This window comes from Myxocyprinus asiaticus, chromosome 46 (genome assembly GCF_019703515.2).
Source record: "Myxocyprinus asiaticus isolate MX2 ecotype Aquarium Trade chromosome 46, UBuf_Myxa_2, whole genome shotgun sequence".
Classification (NCBI taxonomy): Eukaryota; Metazoa; Chordata; class Actinopteri; order Cypriniformes; family Catostomidae; genus Myxocyprinus; species Myxocyprinus asiaticus.
Window position 1 is genome coordinate 4,269,155 of NC_059389.1, and position 26,734 is coordinate 4,295,888.

Genomic DNA, 26,734 nt, shown 5'->3' on the forward strand with positions numbered 1-26,734 from the left:
CACAAATACACACATGCACATCAATCACATATAAACACACAAAGACTTGACTAATGCTGACAAATCAGGGAAAGAAAATCTGTCTTGACCAGTCCAGCCTTCCTGAACCTGCTGCTTTCTCTTTAAAATGCTCCTCCCTTAAAATACAAAAGCTAACTATTATTGTATTAACAATTACTATTATTATTCTCAGTGTTACACCATTAAAAAGTGCAGATCACATTTCTTCAGCTCCTTTTTCAAAGGAGAAAAGAGAAGAAGAGTCTCGTAAGAAGACCGAGGAAGCCATGAGAAAATAGAACAGGATATTTACACACCACTTTGATTATTTTTAACATCAATGAAGATACACATTAATGCTGCAATACACACGAGTGAATCTCATCTCAGAAAACCTGTCAAGTACATGTCCAAATCATATTTCACCCCAAAATCCAAGCAAGAAATAAGACAATACATTTTGTGTAAAGGTTTTTGGCATTGTGACATTATTATTTATATATAAGCACATTTCTGCCACAATTTCCATTATTGTAATGTGAAAAAAAGAATTTTATATTATTTAAATCGTTAAGTATTTTTTTACATCATGGTAGTAAGTGTTGTTCTGCCTTTTAATTCCAATAATATAATTAAAATAATTATTGTAGTACAGTCATTTTGACTGTATTTTTTGTAATGCAAAACTAACAGAATATATAATCAAATTCTCATTACCGTAATGTAAAAAACAAAACAAAACTATATATTATTTAACAAATGTGTATATTTATTACTGTAATAAGAATTTCGGGGGGTCATAATGCAAAATAAGTCAACAAATAAGCTTAATTTTTTTATTCTTATTTCAAATGAATAAAATATAATTTTTTCTTTGATTTAGGGGTGAAAAATGTCATGGACATGTTTTTGTGAAATTTGCCAACACACTACCTCTGATACGGTCTCATACGCACACATACACGGGTAAAGGCAGGTTTTTTCCGTTAATGGGAGGATTTTTAAAAAGATGATCCCCTATAAGCGCACACACAAACACATCACAAGAGCAAGGTGTGGTGAGAACAATCCGGCGCACTTGCCGCAACAAACTTTTTGCTCCTATTTTTCACAGTCTGGAAGAACATTTTTGATTGGTTCCTTCAAACGTCTTTTTTAATGAAAAAAAGAGGACATCAAGTTTTTTTGTTTTTTTTTCCCCCTTCCACCTGAAATTCCATACTTTTCTCTGAAAGTCCCAGAAGACCTGGAACGTTCCTTCGAGGAAGTTTTTTTCCCGCCCCCTGATGGTTAATGTTTTTTACATTATTTCTAGATTTACGACACATCACTCACAGAACACGGACAACAAGGGATCCCAAGAAAAGGATTTCACTATTATTGTGCCAGCGATAGAGAGAAAACCACAGAGAAAAAAGGATGGTGAAGTCCATTTGCTGTCTGTAAGTTTCCAGATGGAGAGCCGATGAAGAGATAAGATCTGTTCCAAAACCAAGTGAGCTGCCTAGCTGCCTCCATATACAGCAGGCTCCTAATGCCAGAAACATACTTCACGCAAGTACATGAATGCAGATGCGAGCGCTTGGCCAACGCACTGCCAACGTGCAATTCTGTTGAACATAACTTCAAAAGTCAGAAATTTTCTTCAAACTGTTGCACCACCATGATAGTAGTTGATGTGAAAGAGAAAACTCACTGTAGAAGTGGACAGTTAAAATTAATATCCACTACAGAGCCCCATTGTGGCAACATTGAGAATGCAACGCATTTTTGCATTGTGTTATGAACTGCAGTTTGACATATTTTGTAACGCAACTACGCAACAAAATCGAACTTGCGTAGCTAGAAGTGTCTGCATTCATGCAATGGTGTTTAGTGTGTTTCAGTCTTAAGGAAGCATTCTAACAAAATGAAACCTCATATTGTAAGTGAATTGGTAACGTTCTCGACTCTAACGCTTTAATGTTGTAATACCCTTAATAAGCATCAAATACATCGCACACACAAATATTGGGTAAAATAATACATTTTTAACTATACGGTTAAGTGTAAGTAGTTTTTATCGATAACTGTTTTTATTGATCATTTTTAGTACTGAATGAAATGTACAATTATATTTATTAGACATTTCTCGTGCCTCGTCAATAACGTTCATCACAATGCATTCTTTGATTGCTTTCTTCTTGAAGGATACATGTGATGCTGACGAATTTAGCCAAAACGAGATATTTTAGGAGGCACCGTGATTAAGTCGCCAACCTTTTGTAACTGCCTTTGCATCTGGAGTTTGCCTGTGATGCCTTAAAATGTGGCCTATGTAGGTTGCTCACTAGGTTTTGGAAGCAATAGACAGAAATAAAGGACACGGAAAATCAGGTCAAGTGGGAAAGACATGGAAAAAGGCTCGAAGAGGTCAGGGACTTTGAGAAAAACAACTATAAATGGCGATATGTATAAGAAAATGAGAGACTGTTAATGGAAAGAGGGCCTGTCATTTTCCCTCATGGCTTTAATTACACGGGCCCTCCGGGGCCCTGAGACTTGCACGGGATGTCTGAGCCCTGGAAAAATACAACTCCCAGAGTTCCTGTGACTTATTCCATTTCTGTAGTGGCCAATTTAAAGGCTTTGTCAAATGAGCTCCCGTGAGCACCTGGGTCTAGACGAGGAGTTGATCTTATATGATGAGGGATAGACTCAAGATCAGAGAGTTGTAAGACCTCTCCAACCTGGGCACACAAGGGAATTATGGGTAAATAAACAGGAAAGGAAGAAAAAAACATGTTACGTGTAGATACAGTGTGAGAACTAGTTTGATGGTCTTAGCTGGTCTTCCAGCCTGGCCAAGCTGGTCCTCAGTTGCTTTAGCTGGAAGGCCAGCTGGTGCTTAGTCCCAAAAGATCAGTTTGACAAGGTTGGGAGACCGGCTAAGACCAGCAAACCAGCTTCCATTAACCAATATTATTAATACAACTAGATGTTTTCTTAATACACAGGCCTTTACACTACATGTTACCAGTGTCAAATAAAGAAAACCAAGACAAACAGATTATGGCAAATAGATGTGAAACCAAGTGAGAGAAGGGAGAAAGATTGAAGGTTGAAGCCTCGAAGGTTAAAGGTTACAAGAGAGGATGGCTAAAAGTACCCGTGTTGTGCCGTCTGGCAGCAAGTTAGTCTTGTGCATAAGGACGGGGTTCGGGTCAAACGTCAAATGGGGTCGAGGAATATGGGAAATGGAGAGCGCCAATCAGGCTTTGAGGGCGTGCCACTGTGCCACGTTAGTGCGTGGCCGACTCAACATGTCCTTCCAGTGTTTGACTTCAGCTGGACCACTCTTCCATGACAAGTAGATCTGAGAAAGAAAGAAGAAAAAAGAACCAGAATTTTTAAGGGGAATGGGAATCGTAAGGAATTTAATGATTTAATGATTCAGATGCCGTTGAACAATTCTAGATCCTTAACAATTACATTATTAATTCTTTTAGTACTTTTAAAGAACTGATTCAGTAAGTCAGTGCGGTTCAAAAGTCCTATTTAAACTGGAAACTCATGAATCAGATCTATGAGACTCTTCAATTCATTAAAAGGAACCACCTCAAAAGAATCATTCGTTCGTGAATCTGACTAAACTGGTCGTGCTTTAAGTGTATGTTTGTTTTTGTGTGAAATCAGCAAGGACATCACCATCGTCCTGGGCTGCGTTTCCCAAAAGCATCGTAATTCTAAGTAGATCGTAGAAACCTTTGACGCCAATGGTCACTACGATCAACTTAAGCTTGCAATGCTTTTGGGAAACGCAGCCCTGGACCAGTGTTGTAACTAACTAAAAAGTAATGTCATTACAAATGTAATAAAATTTTCAATAGCTGTTTTATGGCCGAAATGCAAAAGAACTACTGTAAATAAATAAGATTCTTATTCTCGTTACTGTAATATGAAAAAAAGATATATTATTTCAATGCAAAAAAAAAATAAGCAATAAAGTCATATAACAAGTAAGCTTAATTTTTTATTTCAAATCAGTGTTGTAACTTAAAAAATTAACATCATTATGAATATAATTGCATTTCTCAGTTGCGGTTTTATGGCCGTAATGCAAAAATACTACTGTAACTAAATAAATAATCATCTTATTCTCATTACTGTAATATGAAAAAAAAAAAGATATATTATTTAAATGCAATATATATATATATATATATATATATATATATATATATATATATATATATATATATATATATATATATATATATATGCAAAAACATAACACAAAAAATCATATAACAAGTAAGCTTATTTTTTTTAATTTTAAATCAGAGTTGTAACTAACTAAAAAGTATCATCAATCCAAATTTAATTACATTTCTCAGTAGACAATTTATGGCCATAATGCAAAAGAACTTGTTTAAATAAATAATAATTGTATTCTCATTATTGTTATATGAAAAAAAAACCAATTATTTAATGAAAAAATATGCAAAGAAAACACACAAAAAAAAAAGGTATAATAAAAAAGCGTAATTTTTTATTTAAAATCAGTATTGTCACTAAAACGTAACTTCATTACGAATGTAATTACATTTCTCAGTAACCATTTTATGGTCATAATGCACAACAACAAATTAAATAAACAATCTTACTCTCATTACCATAATATGATAAAAAATAATGATATTTTGTTTAAATGATCAAGTATTTATACATCATGGCAGTAATTGTTGTACTGCTTTTTATTTCCACTAATATAATTAAAATAATTTTTGTAGTATAGCAATTTTGACTTTTTTTTATTGTATTTTTTGTAATGCAAAACAAAGTAAATAAAAAAACAATCGAATTCTCATTCACGGAATGTGAAAAAATTATAATATTATTGAAACCATCAAGTATTTATACATTATAGTAGTATTTGTTGTACTGTTTTTAAATGTAAATAATTTAAATTAAAAGATTTATTGTAATTCAGTAATTAGGGCCCAAGCACTGAAAGTTAAATACTGTTGCCATGGCAACGCATAAATATTTATTATTCCTTTTTTCCTATATTTGGGTGTTTTTGAGGCACCTGGCATGCTTACTATTTCATTAAATTTTGCATACACATCAGAGTCGTTGGCCATTAGTTCTGGGCAAAAGTTCAAGCATGGGTATGTGTGGGGGGGTGGGGGGGCTCTGTAGTGACCCCTTTAAAATGGGTGTGTAAGAAGGCCTCTGTAGCACCCCTATTTTCACCTACAGTCACCAAAACTGGTACATTTATAGTTCTCATCAAGCTGGACAACTTTCATAATTTTAGTCATTAGGTCTGCCCAACACGAAGTCGGCCATTTTGGATTTTTTGAATATTGCAGTCTCTGAACTTTTAAATACTCCTCCTAGGTGATTCATGAGACTGTCACCACATTTAGACAACATTATGTCAAGACAATGAAGATGCTAAATTGCGAACATATTTGTTGTATTTAGTGTAATTTTACGTTCATCTTTCATGCTATCACTCTAATTGAGATTCTCATTGTTTTTGTATACAATTCGGATTGAGAAAAAACATGTATCATCGAATAGCTATGTATTTGAAAAGATATTACCTCTTGAGATAGGAACGGGAAGTTTGTGTCCTCACCTTTCCAATGACATCATTGCGGCTCAGTCGATCTTTATCCATGACGGTGATGATGATGGTGGTTTCTCTGAGAACATGTGCGGGCACGTCAAAAGGGAAGGATTCGTTAAAAACGGGGTTCAGGCAGCGCTTTATGGTCACTGTCTTCTTCTTCTCCACACGCTTGTCCTTGTGCATTAGCCATACTTTTACATATGGGTCTAAAGCCAATCAGAGAAAAAAAGGGCATGGTTTATGTAAATTAGTTCTGCAACGTTCCAACTGTGCAACACATTTTAGCTAATTGCATCTACATACTCTTGTCTGTCATAAACTGTACAGAGCATTTCTTGGTCATTAAAGCTCTGGGTTCGTAAAATATGTATTAAATAAAGAAGTGTAAATGCATTTTTACGAAAATATGTATATGTATTTATTCATGGTCTCAGTGTGTCTTCGTAACTATGTGTGTGTGTGTATACCTGAGGTGCCCCCGATGTCCATGGCTTTAAGATTGCGTGCTTTTATTATATTAACAGTGATGGTGTTGGCAGTGGGGTTATAACACAAAGACACCAGCAAATCTCCACGACTTCCCTAAAACACAAAACAGGCACCAAAACTAATAATCACCCAGTAAGAATGGACTACAATTGTAAATGTCACATATACTGTTTTCTCCCATCAAGATCCATAAGGAGTGCCCTAAGGCTCCAGCTTTCGAGTTTTACTGTCTTCAAAGGTACTATAAAATAGAACTATATATTGAGAGACCTCAAATATCAACTTAATACTACAAATGTTTTTCATTTTAACAGTACAATCTCTTTCACTTAGAAATGTAAGCATTTGCTGATAATCTTCACCTCTCAAATCTCATTCATACTTGCATTCAATTGAAATATTGGCCGGTTTCAAAGTGGTTTGAAGTCTGTGTATCTCTTGAACAATGATTATCCATGTAAAACCAGGCCCGACCAGCCCCTCGTCTCCATTATGATCTTCCTAAAGCCTTTGAAAACTAAAGTTCACTCACGCTGCCATCACTGCAAGGTTTAAGATCCTTCCAGAATGTTTTTAATTGTCCAAGCTCCACTTTATTCAGAGGTATGGAGACTTCACCGATCGGGTCGTTACGGCTGAACCGATCGTAGTCCAACACCTGGAGATAAAGCGTTCTTTCCCGGACCTTCTCATACGGGAATCCTGAGTGGAGTGAGAGATGTGAGGATTATCGCCTGACTTGTTTTATCAGGTGTATGCATAATTATTGCAATAACATTTTTTTTTACAGAATAATTCAAGTGCTTTAACAAATACACAAGTTTTGCATTTCTGATTTTTAATCCTCTGTATAAAAACTGTGAACTTGATGTAAAGATGTTATCTCCGATACAAGTGCCTTACTGTAACTGGAATCTTTGCAGTTACAGTAACACATTTAATTGAAATAATTTTCTGTGGTAATCAACTTTATGCCACAAATGGTGTCAATAGAGCTTGCATTGAACAATAATGAAAAAAAAAATGGGTCATCCAAAACTCACCCTCAAATAGAAATGTTTCGTTCCAGTGAGGATTTAGGTTCTTTCTCTTTACTTTGGTCTCGAGTTTGTGCTTTCTGTCAGGCAGTAGGTAGATTTTAACGAATGGGTCAGAGGTCCCAGAGAAGTCTTTTGCGGGCAAGTCCTGACCTTTGAGTATTTTCACCGTTAGGGTGGTGTCTTGGAAACTGTAGCCCAAGCTGAACTGAATCCTGCCCAGTTTCTCGCTAATAGGACCTTCGTGGTCGTCGTCTTCTGACCCTGGAGACAACTGGAAAGGGGAAAAGAGAGAGATGTTCAGAATGGAATATTAGTTTGCTTACTTGAATACTGTGCAGTATATACTGTAAACTACTTACTTTTGTAGGTAATGATGATTTATGACAATTTTTTAAATAGTATGTGAAATAATACGCGAAGATAAAGATTTAAGACAGTAGTATGCTACATTGTTGTGATATGACCCCACTATGTTGCATGTAAATGGCATCCAGTTGGAAATGAATGTGGTTATTTATACTTTATACACTGCAAACCCCAATTTTGTCATTACTGGGAAAATCAAGTTGTCTTAATTAAACATTACTTGAAATGTCAAGTTCCTTGAACTCATTTTTTTTAAATCCATAGACTTAATATTTTAAGTGTTAATAACACAAGCTATTGAGTACAAAATTACCCACAATGCCTTGTGCTTGAATTAATAAATTATGTTTCATTGGTCAAAGGGAACATATATTTAACTATTTACTACTAACTAGTACTATTTATCTTTTTAAATAGTTGTTTTTATGCATTCATAGAGGTTTTAGTAGTTTTAGCTCTTTTGTAGTTTTATGTTGTTTTGTGTCAAATCATGTTGGACCCCGTTAACACTAGCTCAGTTCCCCTTGAAGAAATAATGTCATTGTGAAGAAATAAGTTTATTTAATAATTGACCTAGAATAAGTTTTAATCTTCATTATTTAAACTGTGTTATTGCATGACCTAAATTTGAGTCCATTCAACTTAAATTATAAAGTTGAATCAACAACATTTAAATAGCAAATATGAGTCTACTGCATCTAGTTGCCTTTAATTAAATAGTTACGTTTATTCTATATAAACATCAAGTCAAGTAAACTTAATTACACAAGTGTTGGAGACACCATTACTCAATAAAATTGAGTAAACGAGTTTACTCAATCAATTGAGTAAAGTTAACTTATTAAAGTTTTTAAATGTACTACAGAAACAGTAAGACTAGTATGTTAGTGTGCTAATCAAAACACATCTCTGTGATTCAAAATCTGACTTTTGTGTTCTTTAAAACAATTCAGAGAGGTCTGCTGTTATTCCAATATTGATCGAGAAAAACACACAGACACACGGATCTCCCTTAAGCCTTGATGCTGTTGAGACAGATAAGAGACTTTAAGCATTAGGTGAACAAACTTTAGCCCTTGTGGTTATGACTCAGCATGACACATGGAGAGATCGCAAACACACATACAGACACACATAACAAACTCAAATTATTCAGGACTGAGTCTCTGACGGGCACGCCTAGAGACCATCTGATGAATGTTGCATACAAAAATGACAAGAGCTTTCTCAAAACACTAAGCTCCAATCTGATTGATTGTCCTTGCACAATTTGTTTTATCAGTTTAATAGGGAAAATGGATAGTGGCATTAAATCATAAAAACAGGCGGTGCTTTGCTTTGGTTTCGAACACATTTGAACAGATGAGCATTTAAGATACGAGCCCAATATGGTCAAATGTGCTATTGGATCCCGCTTTTGACCCTGTTTAAACCATAGCATCGTACTGTTTCAAACAGACTGCTAAAACGCATCTTAATATCCGGTGTAAACGGGTGGGATGCCCTTGTAATGTGGACCAGACTTTGTGCTGATAGTCAAACTACAAAAGACTATTCATAACCTAAGTGCACACAACAACACACTGTCCTACCATCACCATATCTCCAGTGAGTGAGTTGGCAAGGTCTGATACTGATGAATGCCCGTCCGCGTCTGGCGGCTGACCCTTAGGACTGTTAGCTGGCTTAGTCCCCATATTCCTACTGCACGGAGAGAGATAGATGGAGAGAAATAGAGAGAAAGAGAGATTACTAAATATACCAGTGTTGTTTACTTACATGGGTCTCTCGTTTCACTCCATTCCATTTTTTTCTTCTAGCATTCGGCCAATGAATCGAACAAATTCAAACCCACATGACCTTTTGACCCTGAAAAGCATCGACTTACTTTTGACCGACTTCATCAAAAATTTTGGAAATGGACAAGAATATGAACACAATTCATTAACAGGCATAAGAATGAATTTTACCTTTGATTGCTTGAACAAAAAAGCCACAACAGATAAATACAATAAAAACAAACCGTTTCAAATCTTTTTGACAATTCTTGTTATAAAACATATAGCCATTATGGGTCAAAGTGCAACTTCAGTTTATAAAACCCCAAAATTGGACACAAACAGATGAATAATCGATGCAAAAGATACAGTGAGCTGCCAGATAAACCTCTCAGCAAACATCTGTCAAAACTCATCATGTCACGGAGCAATCCGTTTTGTTTTCCAGCCGTGGTGTTCGAAGTGGGGTGGTTGGCCTAAACTGGAAAATCTACTTAAAGGAATGTTCCGGGTTCAAAAAAAGTTAATGTCCTTTGACAACATTTGCGGTATAATGTCAATTACTACAAAAAAATAACTGTGACCAGTGTTGGGTGTGATCTAATTTCAAAATAATTAAATACTGTAATTTTATTAGGTTAAACTTTATTTTACTGTGTCCTTGTTACAGTGTAATTATACAAGTAATACTGATTATTACTAATTAACAACATGTACTTACTATAGGTTTAGGGTTAGTTGCTTGTTATTATGCATAATTGACTGTTATTACTATAGTCGATACATGTAATATGTGTAACAAGGGCACTGTAAAATAAAGTGTTATCTTTAGTTACTTTTTTAGTATAAAAAGTAGTGTCGTGCAATACATTTCAAATTCTTGTAATCAGATTACAGTTACTGACTTTCAATAAAGTGAATTACTTTTAATTACTGTACTTTACTACAGTGACACATATTTGTAAAATAATTTTATATATATAAAATACATTTAAAACATGAATAATGTTAATATGTACATCTGTTTGACTGTTGGCTGGAGGGCATGTGCCCCCTAACGAGTCAATAAACAAAGAGAAAAATAAATATTATTTTTAATTAGTTGAGTGGAAAAAACAGAAAATTGTTTTAAAAAGAATCGTAAAAGTAATTTGTAATGTGATTACTTTTTCGGTAAAGTAATAAGTCAGTAATCTGATTACAATTTTAGAGTAGTAATTAGTCATTTGTGTAACTTACCTAACGGAAGTGTTTCTGAAATGTGAAGCTTGCACTTTTGTTTAAGCTCTCATGAATACATCAGTAAAAAACATTTATAATTTGATCTGTGAAGATGTCCAATTCGCCCTCATTGTGGGGGGACTACTTTTCTAGGCAAAAGCATTTCTTCTTCAGTGCAATTGGAGTTTGCTTCATGTAAACAGTGCTTTATGGATAGTTAAATAATGTCTCTTTTTGTTATCCTTGTGCATATCGTGAAATTTACTGGGTTTACCAGCATCATCGCATTGAACATAGACAAGGTCATTAAGTGATTCTTTCTATAATGTTTAAAGTCTTGTGGCTATACTTTTGAATCTGTGTGCAATTTAATGTTTACTGTTCATTTTACTGTGGCAATCACCTTTATGCCACAAATGCTGTCAATCTTAACTTGTACTGAACCGGAAACATTCCTTAAATGATTTAACTAAACTACTGTACTAGTTGACAGGACCAAACTAAACCAGAGCAAGGGCCAAAAGGACAGAAACAGAGATAAAGGGACAGTGAGACAGAGGTGAAAAAGAGAAAGACAAATGCTGATATTAGAATGAGACTGAGTGATCAAGGCACAATTAAAAGGAAACAGACGATTAGTATAAACACATAGAGAGACAAGACATCTATGAACATAGAAAAGCAATGAAGGTGCCACATAAACACAGATGAGGACTGAGAGACAAGTTACAGCTGGAGGGAGAAAGACAAAAAGAGAGTAAAAAAGGAAGAGAGACATTTTATTCTGTGATGGTAGGGCAGAAAATTATTTGCATGACTAGAGAGTCAAACAAAACCATGAGAGAGATGTCAACCAAACCAGCACAGCTGCAAAAGAGAGAGAGAAAGCGAGAGACAGACGCCTGGAAAGACAAGAAACTCTTGAGTCTGGTCAGTCAGAGAGAAAGAGATAAACGAAAGTTAAACAGAAGCACACACAGAGCTAGAAACATTCTAGATTAGTTATATGGAAAAAAAAAAAAAAAAAAAAAAGACAAAGAGACCAGGAGGAGCATTTGTTTCCGGAGAGAGGTGAAGCTTTAAAGAGAAAGAGAGGAAATGAAAGCTGGAAAGAGAAAGAGAGAGAACATGTAAACAAATAGAGTAAAGGAACACAGCAATGGTAACACAGCAGAACACAGAGAACAGAAGGGGAAAGAGAGACACGGAAGAAGATCAGACTGTCTTTAGACTGGTAGGGAGATTTCATCCAAATTAATGTGATGGTTTTGGGACTTTTTGTGCTTAAAGGGATAGTTCACCCAAAAATGAAAATTCTTTTATCATTTACTCACCCTCATGCCATCCCAGATGTGAATGACTTTCTGTCTTCTGCTGAACACAAACAAAGATTTTTAGAAGAATATCTCTGCTCTGTGGGTCCATACAACGCAAGTAAATGGTGACCAGAACTTTGAAGCTCCAAAAAGCATATAAAGGCAGCATAAAAGTAATCCATATGACTCAAGTGTTTAATCCATATCTTCAGAAGTGATATGAAAAGTGTGAGTGAGAAACAGATAAATATTTAAGTCCTTTTTTACAACCCCAATTCCAAAAAGTTGGGACAGTATGAAAAATGCTAATAAAAACAAAAAGGAGTGATTTGTAAATTATATTCACCCTTTGCTATATTGAAAGCACTACAACTACACATTATATGATGTTTTTCCTTGTGAATTTCATTGTTCATTGCAACACGCTCCAAAAAAGTTGGGACAGTCGAGTGTTTACCACTGTGAAACATCACCATTTCTTCTAATAACACTTATTAAGCATTTAGGCACTGAAGACACAAGTTCGTTAAGTTTAAAAAGTGGAATTTCCCCCCATTCATCCATTAAGTTGGTCTTCAGCTGCACAGTTGTACGGGGTCTTCGTTGCCATATTGTGCACTTTATAATGCACCACACATTCTCAATTGGAGATGGTCAGGTCTGCAGGCAGGCCAATCTAACACCCGGACCTTCTGCTTACACAGTCATGCAGTTGAAATCCGGGCAGTATGTGGTTTGAAGTTGTCCTGTGAAAATGCCGGGACATCCCTGGGAAAGACGGTGCTGGATGGCAGTATATGCTGCTCCAAAATGTATACATATCTGTCTGCATTAATGGTGTTCTCACAGATGTGCGAGTTACCCATGCCATGGGCACTGACACACCCCTGGCCCATACACACACTGGCTTTTGGACCTGACGCTGATAACAGCTTGGATGGTCCTTTTCCTCTTTGGCCCCAATAACATGACGGCTTTGTTTTTCAAAAACTTTAGGAAATGTGGACTCTTCAGACCAAAAAACACAGTTCCACTGTTCTACTTTCCATCTAAGATGAGACCGAGTCCAGAGAAGTCGACAGCGCTTCTTGAAAGTGTTGATGTATGGCTTCTCCTTTACATATTAAAGTCTTAACTTGCATCTGTGGATGCAGCGTTGAGTGGTGTTGACTAACAAAGGTTTACTAAAGTAATCCCAAACCCATGTTCATGATATTTATTACAGATGAATGCTGTTTTAAGACAGTGACGTCTGAGGGATCAGAGATCACGCACATTCAGAAATGGTTTTCGTCTTGCCCTTTACACACCGAGATTTGATCATATTCCTTGAATCTTCTAACTATATTGTGCACTGTAGAGGGTGAAATCTCAAAGTTCTCAAAGTGCTGGATTATTTGCTGAAGCATCTGTTGGCAAATTGACAAGTCTCGAATGATCTTTGCTCTTGAAGGACTAGGTTGTTTTTGGAGGCTCCTTATATACTATGACACGATTGCCTCACCTGTTTAAAATCTCCTGTTTCACAACACCTTGTTATTTTAACTCGTCAAATTGTTATTAGTCTTAAATTGCCCCTGTCTCAACTTTATTGGAGTGTGTTGCAATCATCGGATTTGAAATTACTGTACATTTTCAAAAAATAATAAAATTCACAAGAAAAAACATAATGTGTAGTTGTAGTGCTTTCAATATAGCAAAGGGTGAATATAATTTACAAATCACTCCTTTTTGTTTTTATTAGCATTTTTCATACTGTCCCAACTTTTCAGAATTGGGGTTCTACTATAAGTCTCCACTTTCACATTCTTCTTTTGTTTTTGGCAATTCTCATTCTTTGTGCATATCACCACCTACTGGGTACAGAGGACAATTTATAGTTAAAAAGGACTTAAATATTGATCTGTTTCTCGCCCACACCTATAATACCACTTCTGGAGATTTAGATTTAACCACTGAAGTCGTATGGATTACTTTTATGCTACCTTTATGTGCTTTTTTTAGCTTAAAAATTCTGGCCACCATTCACTTGCACTGTGAGGAACTACAGAGCTGAGATATTAGTTTGTGTTCTGCTGATACACATCTAGGATGGCATGAGGGTGAGTAAATGATGAGAGAATTTTTTTCTTTTTTTTTCCTTTCTTCTGTAGAACACAAAAGGAGTTACACAGCAGAATGTCTTTCCCATTAGATCTCCTTCCCAGACCTATACAGTGAAAGTGGATGGTGACTATGGTTGTCAAGCTCCAAAAAGGAAAACAGCACCATAAAAGTAGGCCATATCACTTGTGTGCTACAGTGCATTCAGAAAGTATTCAGAGCCCTTCATTTATTTATTTTTTCACATTTTGTTATGTTGCAGCCTTATGCTAAAATCCTTAAAAACAAAACAAAAAAAAATTCACATCAATCTACACTCCATACCCCATAATGACAAAGCAAAAACCAGATTTTTGAAAACTTTGCAAATGTATTAAAAAGAAAAAACTTAAATATCACATTGACATAAGTATTCAGACCCTTTGCTATGACACTTGAAATTTAGCTCAGGTGCATCCCATTTCTCTGGATCATCATTGAGATGTTTCTACACTTTGATTGGAGGCAAATTCAGTTGATTGGACATGATTTGGAAAGGTACACACCTGTCTATATAAGGTCTGAAAATGCATATCAGAGCAAAAACCAAGCCATGAAGTCAAAGGAACTGCCTGCAGAGCTCAGAGACAGGATTGTGTCAAGGCACAGATCTGGGGAAGGCTACAACATGTTTTGGCAGCATTGAAGGTTCCCAAGAGCACATTGTCCTCCATAATTCTTAAATGAAAGAAGTTTGGAACAACCAGGACTCTTCCTAGAGCTGGCCGCCCGGCCAAACTGAGCAATCGGAGGAGAAGGGCCTTGGTAAGAGAGGTGACCAAGAACCCGATTGTCACTCTGGTTCAACTCAAGAGATCATGTGTGGAGATGGGAGAAACTTGCAGAAGGACAACAATCACTGCAACACTCCACCGATCTGGGCTTTATGGCAGAGTGACCAGATGGAAGCCTCTCCTCAGTGCAAGACACATTAAAAACACCTAAAGGACTCTCAGACTGTGAGAAACAAGATTCTCTAGTCTGATGAAACGAAGATTGAACTGTTTGGCCTCAATTCCAAGCATCATGTCTGGAGGAAACCAGGCACCGCTCATCACCTGTGCAATACCATCCCAACGGTGAAGCATGGTGGTGGTAGCATCATGATGCTTTGGGGGTGTTTTTCAGGGGCAGGGACTGGGGGACTGGGGGACTGGTCAGGGTTGTAGGAAAGCTGAACGCAGCAAAATACAGAGATAGCCTTAACGAAAACCTGGTCCAGAGCGCATATAACCTCAGACTGGGCCAAAGGTTCACCTTCCAACAGGACAATGACCCTAAGCACACAGCCAAGACAACGCAAGAGTGGCTTAGGGACAACTCTGTGAATGTCCTTGAGTGGCCTTGCCAGACTTGAACCTAATCGAGCATCAGAGACCTGAAAATGTCTGTCCACCGACGGTCCCGATCCAACCTGACAGAGCTTGAGAGGATCTGCAGGGAACAATAGCAGAAAATCCTCAAATCCAGGTGTGCAAAGCTTGTCGCATCATACCCAAAAAGACTTGAGGCTGTAATCGCTGCCAAAGGTGCTTCAACTAAGTACTGAGTTAAGGGTCTGAATACTTATGTCAATGTGATATTTCCGTTTTTTCTTTTTAATACATTTGCAAAGTTATCAAAAATCTGGTTTTTGCTTTGTCATTATGGGGTATGGAGTGTAGATTGATGTAAAAATAATAATAATTTAAAGCATTTTAGCATAAGGATGCAACATAACAAAATGTGAAAAAAAATGAAGGGCTCTTAATACTTTCTGAATGCAATATATATTCCAAGTATTTTGAACTTGCATGGAAACAAAAGAGCAGCTTGGATATTGCTACACATCCCCTTTTGTGTCCCACAGAAGTTTTTATTTTTGAGTGAACTACACCTTTAAATTAATAACAGTCACAGCTGGATCCCCACCAGTCTAAGGAGAGCGAAGGAGGTCCAGGAGAACAGAGCTAGCTCGGGCGGGTAGGTTTACGCACAAACCATAAATTGTCTGTCTGTCAACACATCTGTTTCGGGACAACAGCCTCTCAGTGGTGTCACTTTTATTCTTGGTAAATTCACTTGAATCGCACCAAGCCGATGGTGGAAACACGGCTGTAATGTTGAAGACACACAGACATAGCCAGAGCGCACACCAGAACATATAAAGCAGGCAAAGCAAGACAGACAGACAAACAGACAAATACAGTTCAAGGTTGGTTCAGGTTTCAAAGGGAGGGAAGAGAGGTAGGGGTTTAAATTCTTTAAATATCATCCATGATCTATGGATGCTCAGTCAGTAATTGGTTAATTGTAAACTTAATGCAGCACTGATTGGCTCAATCTGTTAATGGGTTAGTTTACTTGTTAGTTTTTTTTTTTTAATTTGGTTGCACTTGTTATTGAACCCACACACACTTAGCTGCCGGAGATATGATGTGAAAAATGAAGAAATTAGAAACAGAAGTAATTAGAATGAGCGAGAACGAACGAGACCAGAAAATTCTCTCATTTACTCGTTTACTTGCATTATATGGACATACAGAGCTAAAATGTGCTTATAAAAATCTTCACTTCGGTTCTGCTGAAGAAGGAAAGTCATACCTGAGATGGATTAAAGGAGAGTAAATCATGAGAGGATTTTCATTTTTGGGTGAACTATTCCTTTAAATAGGTGCAAATTACACCTGTCTCTGTGACAGTGCTTGTCTCTAGTCTTTGTAAACAGTGGGGGGAAATGGGGCCTAGGTAGCTCAGCGAGTATTGATGCTGACTACCACCCCTGGAGTCGTGAGTTCAAATCCAGGGTGTGCTGAGTGACTCCAGCCAGGTCTCCTAAGCAACCAAATTGGCCCGGTTGCTAGGGAGGGTAGAGTCACATGGGGTAACCTCCTTGTGGTCGCTATAATGTGGTTCTCGCTCTCATGGTGAGTTGTGTGTGGATGCTGTGGCGAATAGCGTTTAGTCTCCACACACGCTATGTCTCCGCGGTAATGCGCTCAACAAGCCACGTGATAAGATGCGTGGATTGACGGTCTCAGACGTGGAGGCAACTGAGATTCGCCACCCAGGTTGAGGCGAGTCACTACGCCACCACGAGGACTTGGAGAGCATTGGGAATTGGGCATTCCAAATTGGGGAGAAAATGGGAGAAAAAAAAACAGTGGGGGGAAATTAGCCGCAGGCCGCGGTTAATTTGACAGTTATGAGGGCGCTACATGCAAAAGACCAAAGTATACTTCACGCGTCCACGTTGCTGATCACTCCGTGTTCAATTGCGTCATCAGCACAGCTGCGCGGCTTGACCACGCGCCGCCTAGACTTTCTTGAGTCTGCACATGTGCTGGCCATTGACTGTACTAAAAGAGTGTCACAAAGCAATTGCAGTGCACATGTGTCGAACATGTTCCTATTCATTCGTGGTCAGAAAAGTATACTCAGAAAGGCAACATGGTCGGCCGGGCGCGATCCGATACGTAACGTGCATAAACAAAGTATACCCGGGCCGTAAGTTTGAGAATGCTATTTTGACACCATTGCTGTTTGCTTCATGAAGTTGTACAACTGCTAAAATTGCTTCCAGCACCTTTGAGAGCTCGTATTTCGAGGTATATTCTGATTTAACCATTGCAACAAGAGACCACTGGAGCGGAATTTTACAAAATAACATTTCAGTGACAACAAAAGTCAGAGCGCGCATTTTCACTTGCCACCAAGAAGACACTCGCTGCCAGAGGTCACATTCTTGTGAGGAGGTAACCATAGCAACAAATGACCTCTAAGGCTGGTGTGCTGTCCGTTAGGATCAGTATCGGATGATACAATGATAAAACTTAGTTACTAGCAATATTTACTACTTTAATTGAACTTTACCTACCACAAGTATATCACAAAGCTTTAAATTTTTGTTTAAGTAGTCGTTTAGCGAGTTGATGTTTGACAAACTGTGATAAGGGTGGTAAAAGTCAATTTGGGTTGCTTGAGACACATCAACAAATTGCAGACTGAAAATTCCTCTCAGGAATTCGCTGTATACCTCTGAGAATCACTTCAGAATTCCCATACTGAAGAGAATAAACAGAACTGGAGTGGAGTGTAATGAATGAAAACAGGTGAAATGAGGACAGAGAAAACAGAAAGAACACAATGACCATCTCTTTTTCTGTATCTCTCTGTCTCTATCTTTGCCTTTTCCCCTCGCTATCGATCGAGGACAGATAAAGGACATGTAGACACTTCTCTAAGATATGAATAATTCATTTACAGCCTGTAGACGTGAGACTCAATGTAAGGTTACTTAGACGTTTGGCTGATAACGCCACATTAACAATTTCCATGACTTTTCTGTTCCTGATTGGTTGAGTTAAAAAAAAAAAAAAAATATGATATAGCATTATAAATAGATTATTATCTATAGCACTCACAGAGAACAATTTCTAGCCTGGAAAACAGTATATTCACTACAGACTTTTCCCAGATAGCACACGTACATTAGGAAACCATCAAAAATCTAATTAACTTCTGCTAAACATCTTAAAAAGATCTGATTTACAAACATTCTAAATTATAAACACCTCAGAGACATCTGCAAAATGTCTTATTGGCATCCGATACATACGTATTGACATACATCTTACAGTATGTATTGCAGATGAGCAAACAACATTAAAAATGTGTCTTCCAGATGTTAAAACACACATCAAATAGACGTCTGGGCGATGTATGTGTGCTGTCAGGGTTAAGATTATATTCATTACTGTGATTTTCCAGGCCTGGAAATCAGAATTTAAAAATTCTCCTGATATTTCCAGGTCGTCCATGATCCTGTTTAACAATAAAGAATCAATTCTACTTAATATTTCCATTGTATTTAATTTTATTACTGTTCCGACTCTAAAATATGATTGGATAAGCCTTGTTTGAATTAAGCTGTTGTAAAAACAATTAATTAATACAGAGTCACTGGCAGGGGCAATAGATTCCGGGGTAGATGAGGGGAGGTAACCCCTCCAGTAATCAAAACAAGCAAGTACAACCCAAATCTACGCTCTTGGTCATTGGCATTTCAGACACAACATGACCAGCTATTTTGTTCATATTTGCTTGGCCAACCAAAATAATTCCAAAAGAAGTCAAAGTATGATCAAGTGAAAGTTCTGTTTGTATTACTGCAGTGAATTGAGGATGGCAAGAGGGGGGGAAATGGATAGATGGAGATGTGAGTAAGTGATATCTCTCGAGTATATGAGCAGTTCACAGAAATTGAGTTGATTTTTTTTAATGATATATTTCCTTTTATGATATGTTTATGATGAGTTCAGGGATTTTATTTTATTTGCTAATGAAGCTCGAGTATGTATCTGCAGATATAAACGGCCCTGATGAGGAGGTGCAGACGGCAGCCTGCAGGTGTGTGGAGTCACCAGTAGGGGGCAGAAAGAACCCAAATTCCCCCTGACATCTGGAATCTGCTCTTCCAAGCGCTCTCACCTCGAAAGTGGGCTGTTGGCATAGCAACCAAGGGGTGGTGGACACAGGGAGTGTGAGAGTGTATGCATGGTGTGTTTGAGGGATTGGGGGGGGTGGGGGTGGGGGTGGGGAGCAAACAGGAGACCACGGTGCAAACACAGCAGACGAGGAGGAGGATATATGACAGGTACAGGTGAGCGCCTCGCTAACACACACACGTAAACATACACCATCAAACATACACACACACACACTCAGAGGCGGGCTGGAGGCGGGTAGATTTGGGGTTCACCGTGACCTGTTATACTATCCTGCGTTACCTGCCCCAGGACCAATGCACGCACCTCTCTCTTGCCGCAGAGTAAACACACGACATGTCCAGGCTGAAGAGAGATGCCAAACATACAGCCATCCATCCCTCCCTCCCTCTCCATATAGCTTCCCATAATAAACACATAACACAAACACAAAATCATGCAGGAAGTATCATACACTCACACTTCTCAATACATCCATGCTTCAGAATGTACTAGAGATCATTATATAACCAACCCACTCTGCACAGCGCTGCAAGCCCGTGTGCGTTTCCACGCGCCTGTTTCTGCTAATAACTCATTATTTTTTTAAGTGTGTATGAGATAAAACAGGCCTTTCGAGACAAAGTCAAAGGCTGTCCAGTAGAACAAGTGCACACACACACACATACACACACGCTCATTCAGTTCATTCAAAGCGTGGCATAATTTCTTAGACAGCAGCCTTCTACACTGAACACACAAACACAAGACACACACACATCTATAAATACACAGGCACACAGTCCATCCCAGATCTAATCTTCGCTCGTGCACGGCAGAACAGCTCAATTAAAATCTGATGCTCTTGGGCAAGACAGACAGCCCCAAGACAAAGTTTCCCATAAAAATCCTTAATTTACACACGTGTAGCTCCAAAAACAAGCCATTTGAAGTGTAAGTACATCATGTTGTTGATGCAGCATTGTTGAGGATTTATTTAGGTTGTGTTATGTTCATTGGCTGTCTGTTGCTATCACACACAAAAATGGCAAGTACTTTAGTGCAATGTAGTGTTCACGAAGTACAAGGCTGCTACACAGAGTGCTTTTGAGAAAGAATTAGAAGTTGCCAAGATTTGCCAGGTTCATGGCTTTGAATCTTTGAAATCTACTCAGTTTTCTTTAAGGCACTTAGTAGCAAGTACACTAGATCCATAAGAATTATAGAATCCACTTTTACCTTCTACGCTGATCTATTACTGAAATATGATGGATTTCAGATTTACTTGGCCCTAATCAGCATGCAAAAAACAAAAAAACAAAAAAACAAAAAATGAATAAAAAAACAAAACTGTGGTTGGTCGCTATACATCAGTCTTCCTGTCTAAGTTCTTGGCCTGAAAAGTGGACCAGACTGTATGTAATAATCTAGCTACACTAGACAGCAAAACTAGAATGATGACATACCCAGACAGAATGATAGAACGATACAACGACAGATAGATAGATAGATAGATAGAATGACCGACAGATAGATAGATAGACAGACAGACAGAATGGCCAACAGACATACTGACAGAACGACAGACGGAGACAGACAGATAGGAAGATAGACAGATAGATACAGTTGACAGACAGACAGAGAGAATGACCAACAGACAGACAGAATGGCCGACAGATAGACAGACTGACAGAATGACAGACAGATAGGAAGATAGACAGATAAATACAGTAGACAGACAGACAGATAGAAAGACAGACAGAGAGAATGACCAACAGACAGACAGACAGAATGGCTGACAGACAGACAGAATGACAGACGGAGACAGACAGATAGGAAGATAGACAGATAGATACAGTAGACAGACAGACAGACATATAGATAGACTGAAGCTCTAACACAGTTTCAACACCACGGACAGCTCGATTATTCTCTAGCAGCTGACATGAGGAAGACCTGTATGTGTGTCTAATCTAATATGTGCTGTAATATCAAGTTTAAACTTTCAAGCCATGTTCACCAGACAAAATTAAATTTTTATGCAATTCTTCACTGATGCTGATGAAGCTAATTTTAAAATTGTGTTAAATGTGGGTACAGTCCTGCATAAAGAACCTCCTTACGTAATAATTTAAATTATATGCATTTTTATGCAAGTGAGTGCTCGTAACAATATATGTATTCACGGACACAAACCACGGCATCCTGTTATCTGAAAAAGCTAAACAAACGTGGGCATGAGTGTACACACAATCCACCCACTCTGTGTATGTGTGTGAACATGTGTAAGTTTAAACACAGTCAATAAAGGAACAAGCTTTTGTCACGGGGGGGTTTAATTCCTGCTGATACTATAATCCAGATCGGGCCCACTGAGAACACAGAACAACATGTGGAGCAAAGTGTCCAATTGTGTCTTGGGTTTCATGGCTGCTACATACTATACTTTAACCTTAACAAACACACATACACCGATCAGCCACAATATTAAAACCACCTGCCTAATATTGTATTCTTAAAAATGGCAGTATATACTACACAGTAGGGGTTGCACGACTAGTCGACTACTCGGTTAGTTTTGCCACTAGTTGATGCATTGGGTCCTTACAGAGTACTTGTGGATCACATGATTTCATTTCCGCTTGTCTTTCAGTGCACATAAAAATTCTCAGTCTACAAATACATTTTCATATATATGAAAATATATCTGAAATTACGCTAAAGTGTGAATAGAGAGATGAGAGAGAGAGAGAGAGAGAGATGACCCCATAAGGCTGGGTTTAAATCAGAAAGATCCCCCTCTTACATAACAGTCATGAGTTTTACAGCAAGCCATTTATACTGTGCGCGCGTGTGTGTGCTCTCCCATTCATTCTAAATGCCATGATCACAGTGGGAGCTTCAGCCCAAATCCAGAGCAAAGCCTCCTTATAAAGGTGCAGCACGCTTGAATCAACAGCAAAATGGCAGAGAAAAGCTGCGTGTGTGAGACGAATCTTTACATGACAAAAATATCTCTCTTTCTCTCTCCACACAAAACACATGTGTTAATCTCACGAAAAGTTCAAGAACATATCTGGGTCAAATTTTCAGAACACAATAAATAATTGTGCATAAAGAAAATGAAGCCAATTTTGAGGACCATTACGGGGACATTATTCCATCTTGAACACAAGTTAAGCTCTATCGACAGCATTTGTGGCATAATGTTGATCACCACAAAAATTTATTTCGACTCATCCCTCCTTTTCTTTAGAAAAAATTATATGTTCCAGCGAGGCACTTACAATGAAAGTCAATGGGGCCAATCCGTAAACGTTTAAATACTCACTGTTTCAAAGGTATAGCCAGAAGACATAAACAATATGTGTGTTAACATGATTTTAGTGTCATTAAATTGCTTACTAACCTTTTCTGTATAAAGTTATAACCAATTTTACAACTTTGTTGCCATTAAGACGAAAAGCCATAAACATTAACCACAAAATGACCATAAAAACGACTGTTTAAACAACTTTACAGCTCAAACAATACATGAGTCTTTACAGAAGAATTATTGTACAGTAAGTGCTTTTATAAAATTATAAGCTTCACATTTCTGCCTTTAAACCCTCCAAAAATTGGCCCCATTGACTTCCATTGTAAGTGCCTCACTGGAACACAGATTGTTTGCTTGTTTAAAGGAAAGGTAATTCCGTTTTGTACTGTAAGTGACTTTACCTAAACACAAAAACTTGGGTCCAATATTCTTTTTTTCTTTAGATTTTGGGGTGAAATATGACCCCGAACATCTAGCTAAAGCTGCTTCAAGAACTCCATAAAGATATAAACATCAGATACAACATCAAAGCTTGTGCGCATATATTATCTCATCCTATTATGTCATCCTCTTAGAGTTCAGTCTTAAAGTTAAAATCACATTTCCACATTGTATTTCTTGCTGCTTTAGCATTTGCGTGCCGTTACGCTGGTACTCCCATGCTGAGCACTTCCTGTTTGATTCCTATTCAAACAGCAATCTGTGTAATCACAAACCATCATGAGCAGCCAGTGGGCCAGGAGAAGCTGCCAACAGCTAGAAGGCTTGGCCATTCAAACTCAGTCTCTCTCTCTCTCACTTGAGCTTTCTCCTTATTAGCCTGTTAGTTCTTGCAGGCTGAGTTAATTGCATGTGTGTGTGTGTGTGTGTGTGTATGTGAGAATGTGTATGTGTGTATTCGGCAAGGCCTAAATTTTACTCCGGCCCTAATTAACCAGAGAGTGAGAGAAAAGAAAAAGTGTTTGAGTCAGAAAAGAGAGAGAAAGACAAAAAAAATAACATACTTAACATCTAAGAGATATAGAACAACTCATATGGAAAGTTGACAAAAAAAAAGTATTTTACTGTATTATACAGTATATCAGTTTGGGGAAGCTACTTTTAAACTGTAGTTTTCACGTTATAAGCAACTCATAAATTAGTTAAACTTCAGCCAAGCTATGCTTTTGAAATGGTAGTTAGCAACTCTACAAGCTAAAAAATTATTGTCCTTTTTAGCTAGTCCGGCTAGACCATCCATTTCCATTGTTTTTTTGTTTTCAGCAGGGACTGCGTACTTTTTTAAAAAATTTTTATCCCCTTTTTCCTCCCAACTCGGAATGCCCAATTCCCAATGCGCTCTAAGTCCTCGTGGTGGCATAGTGACTCGCCTCAATCCAGGTGGCAGAGGACAAATCTCAGTTGCCTCCGCATCTGAGACCGTCAATCCGCGCATCTTATCACGTGGCTTGTTGAGCGTGTTACCGTGGAGACATAGCGTGTGTGGAGGCTTCATGCTGTTCTCCGCGGCATCCACACACAACTCACCACACGCCCCACCGAGAGTGAGAACCACATTATAGTGACCACGAGGAGGTTACCCCATGTGACTCTACCCTCCCTAGCAACCGGGCCAATTTGGTTGCTTAGGAGACCTGGCTGGAGTCACTCAGCATGTCAAACAATTTTTTTTAAAGTAGGTAGTATACAGTATATACTGCATAGTATTCATGCTAGTATTCCATTACGAACTTAACCTGATTGAGGAAGGCAAAGTCTTTCTAGCAAGTGAGTCCACTGTCGGGCATCTTTGGAATGCTCTCGGGAGGCTAATTCCAGTCATGCCATTGCAGCTCCTATCTACTTGAATGGGAAAAGACCAAAATCTCCGAAACGGTTGGTCAAGATTACAATCAAAGAACAGATTTCAAATCAGCAGTCAAATCTGGCAATACTGGTATCATAAATCGTGATACTTTACCTCATATTATGCTAAGAAATGAAATTTTCCTGGCTTGTATAGCTAATGCGCCTGCACATTCTAGAGTTGATTGACAGGTGATGTCTATCTAAAAGGTGATTGGCTCTAACCCTAACTGTAAGGCGGGACTTCCTTTCTATATCCAATGACAGTTGGCCGCTCAGAGCTTCTTAGTTGAGCGTTCCAATTTATCCCATTCATTTAAATAGAAGTGGCCCATCTCTGCTAAATAATCTCTGCAAAGGCAAGACTAATGAGAAACATAGTGAGAAAGCAAAAATATACCAAGAAGGTAAAAATAAATTCCAACAAAGCATAAAAGACAAGAGAAAAAGAGTAAACATGTGAGATGTGTACAAGGAGAAAAGAGATAAAAGGATTGAATGTTCAAATCAGGGTATAAAATGAAAATAAACAAGGATAAAAATGACAAAAGCAGAAGTACACAATGCACACACAGGATGTGCGATAAAGATAGTTTGTCATAACAGTTTGTCATCTTAGCGTAAAATAAGACACAGTATCTCATATTTCATTGGCTGAGCCCTGGCCCACACAGCGACCAATTGCATTGAAACACCCTGCTGGCCTCAGGTGAGTGTCTCATTAGAATGATTAACGAGCTCATTATCTATTAGCGACATACAGTTGAATGTACAGCTTGTTAACTTGCTTTGTATCTTCCTGAAGCTCTGTTCCAAAACCCAGTGTACTGCCTACCTGAACAGCAATACTATGATCAGTGGAAACATGTAAATTCTTCACACTGCAACTACCCACCCCCCCCCAATATTCAAGCCAAATCTACGCCCTTGCCAGAATGCATTGTGATTATGATACTGATTTATTTAATCAATAAATACATTATTCCATCTAATTAAAAGTTGACTATTTTATATAATATTTGTGAGTGCTATATGCATTCTTTATTGTGTCGTTAGTTTAGTGACATGCTAACGTCAAACTCTATTGGAAATATTTGAGCCACATTTGTCCTATGGTTCTTGTAACACTGTTTAGCAACACGCTAACGTCAAACAATTTGAGTCATGTTTCTCTTGGCGGAGCTGTTGCGGTGCTTTTGTCATACCAGTCTCCTGTCCTGTTCAGCTGTTAGAGATTAATATATTGAATGCTGTTAAAGCATTTATTTACCTAATTTGGCATACCTGTTTCATTATGTTCTTTCCATTGTGTTGATGCATTTTGAGGAGTATATAATCTAACACACTCTAACGGTGAAATCGTCAGGATTCGTACGACTTTTCTAAATTTGGCTAATTCGTATGATATTGTGCGACCGCACTCGTTTGAATTCCTACGACTTTCACTACAGCCAGTGACGTCGCTGGACATCGTTTCCATCTAATACGTGACAATAACTTGCTTCTGTCACACACAACAGCTTCCTATCATGTTTACACACTCTGCTGATTGGTTAATTTTAGATAAGGGGTTTGGGAATGGGCATAATATTAATAAGTATGTCCTTAACGACTTGTGCATGGAACTCACGCTTAATTCCGCATTAGACATCCGGGAATTTGCACGTGATGAAGTCGAGTGTATGCGAATAACATCGTGCGAGACCATACGAAATAACCAACTTGTAAATTATGTACGACTTTTCATGAGATCGGGTTGTATAATCAGTGTTTTTTATACGAGTGAGATGAGTAAAGAGCGCTATTTCATAAATATCCTATTCATAGTTGCACATGTATTTAACTACGAGTATCTTACAAATGGACTTCAGAACCCAACTTCTCTTTTTATAATGCCTGCATAATATAACACATGGTACAGTAATAGAAATGCACGTGGAATAATGTACATTAAGAACAATAGTATAAAATAGGATGCATATACTAAAAATAATATAAAAGAAAATACTGGCTCTCTGCCTTTTCTTTATTTAAATTATTGCAATACTTTTTTATATGATCCTTGCAATAAAAATAGCAATGTGGTTCTGCAATTCTTTGTCTAAAACATTGCATGTAACAAATCTTTTT

General features: G+C 37.8%; 1 protein-coding gene across 1 annotated transcript in view; it reads right to left on the reverse strand.

Annotated features, from left to right (window-relative positions):
- Nucleotides 1-891: 891 nt before the first annotated feature.
- Nucleotides 892-26,734, reverse strand: part of syt7a (synaptotagmin VIIa) — a 144,293-nt gene continuing 118,450 nt past the window's right edge. The window contains exons 8-13 of the mRNA XM_051689313.1: nucleotides 9,111-9,222; nucleotides 7,156-7,423; nucleotides 6,645-6,814; nucleotides 6,091-6,205; nucleotides 5,630-5,829; nucleotides 892-3,355 (exon numbers count right to left, since the gene is read on the reverse strand). Of these exons, the coding sequence (XP_051545273.1) occupies nucleotides 3,251-3,355; nucleotides 5,630-5,829; nucleotides 6,091-6,205; nucleotides 6,645-6,814; nucleotides 7,156-7,423; nucleotides 9,111-9,222 (970 nt within the window). The 3' untranslated portion in view covers nucleotides 892-3,250. The remainder of the gene's footprint in view (nucleotides 3,356-5,629; nucleotides 5,830-6,090; nucleotides 6,206-6,644; nucleotides 6,815-7,155; nucleotides 7,424-9,110; nucleotides 9,223-26,734) is intronic.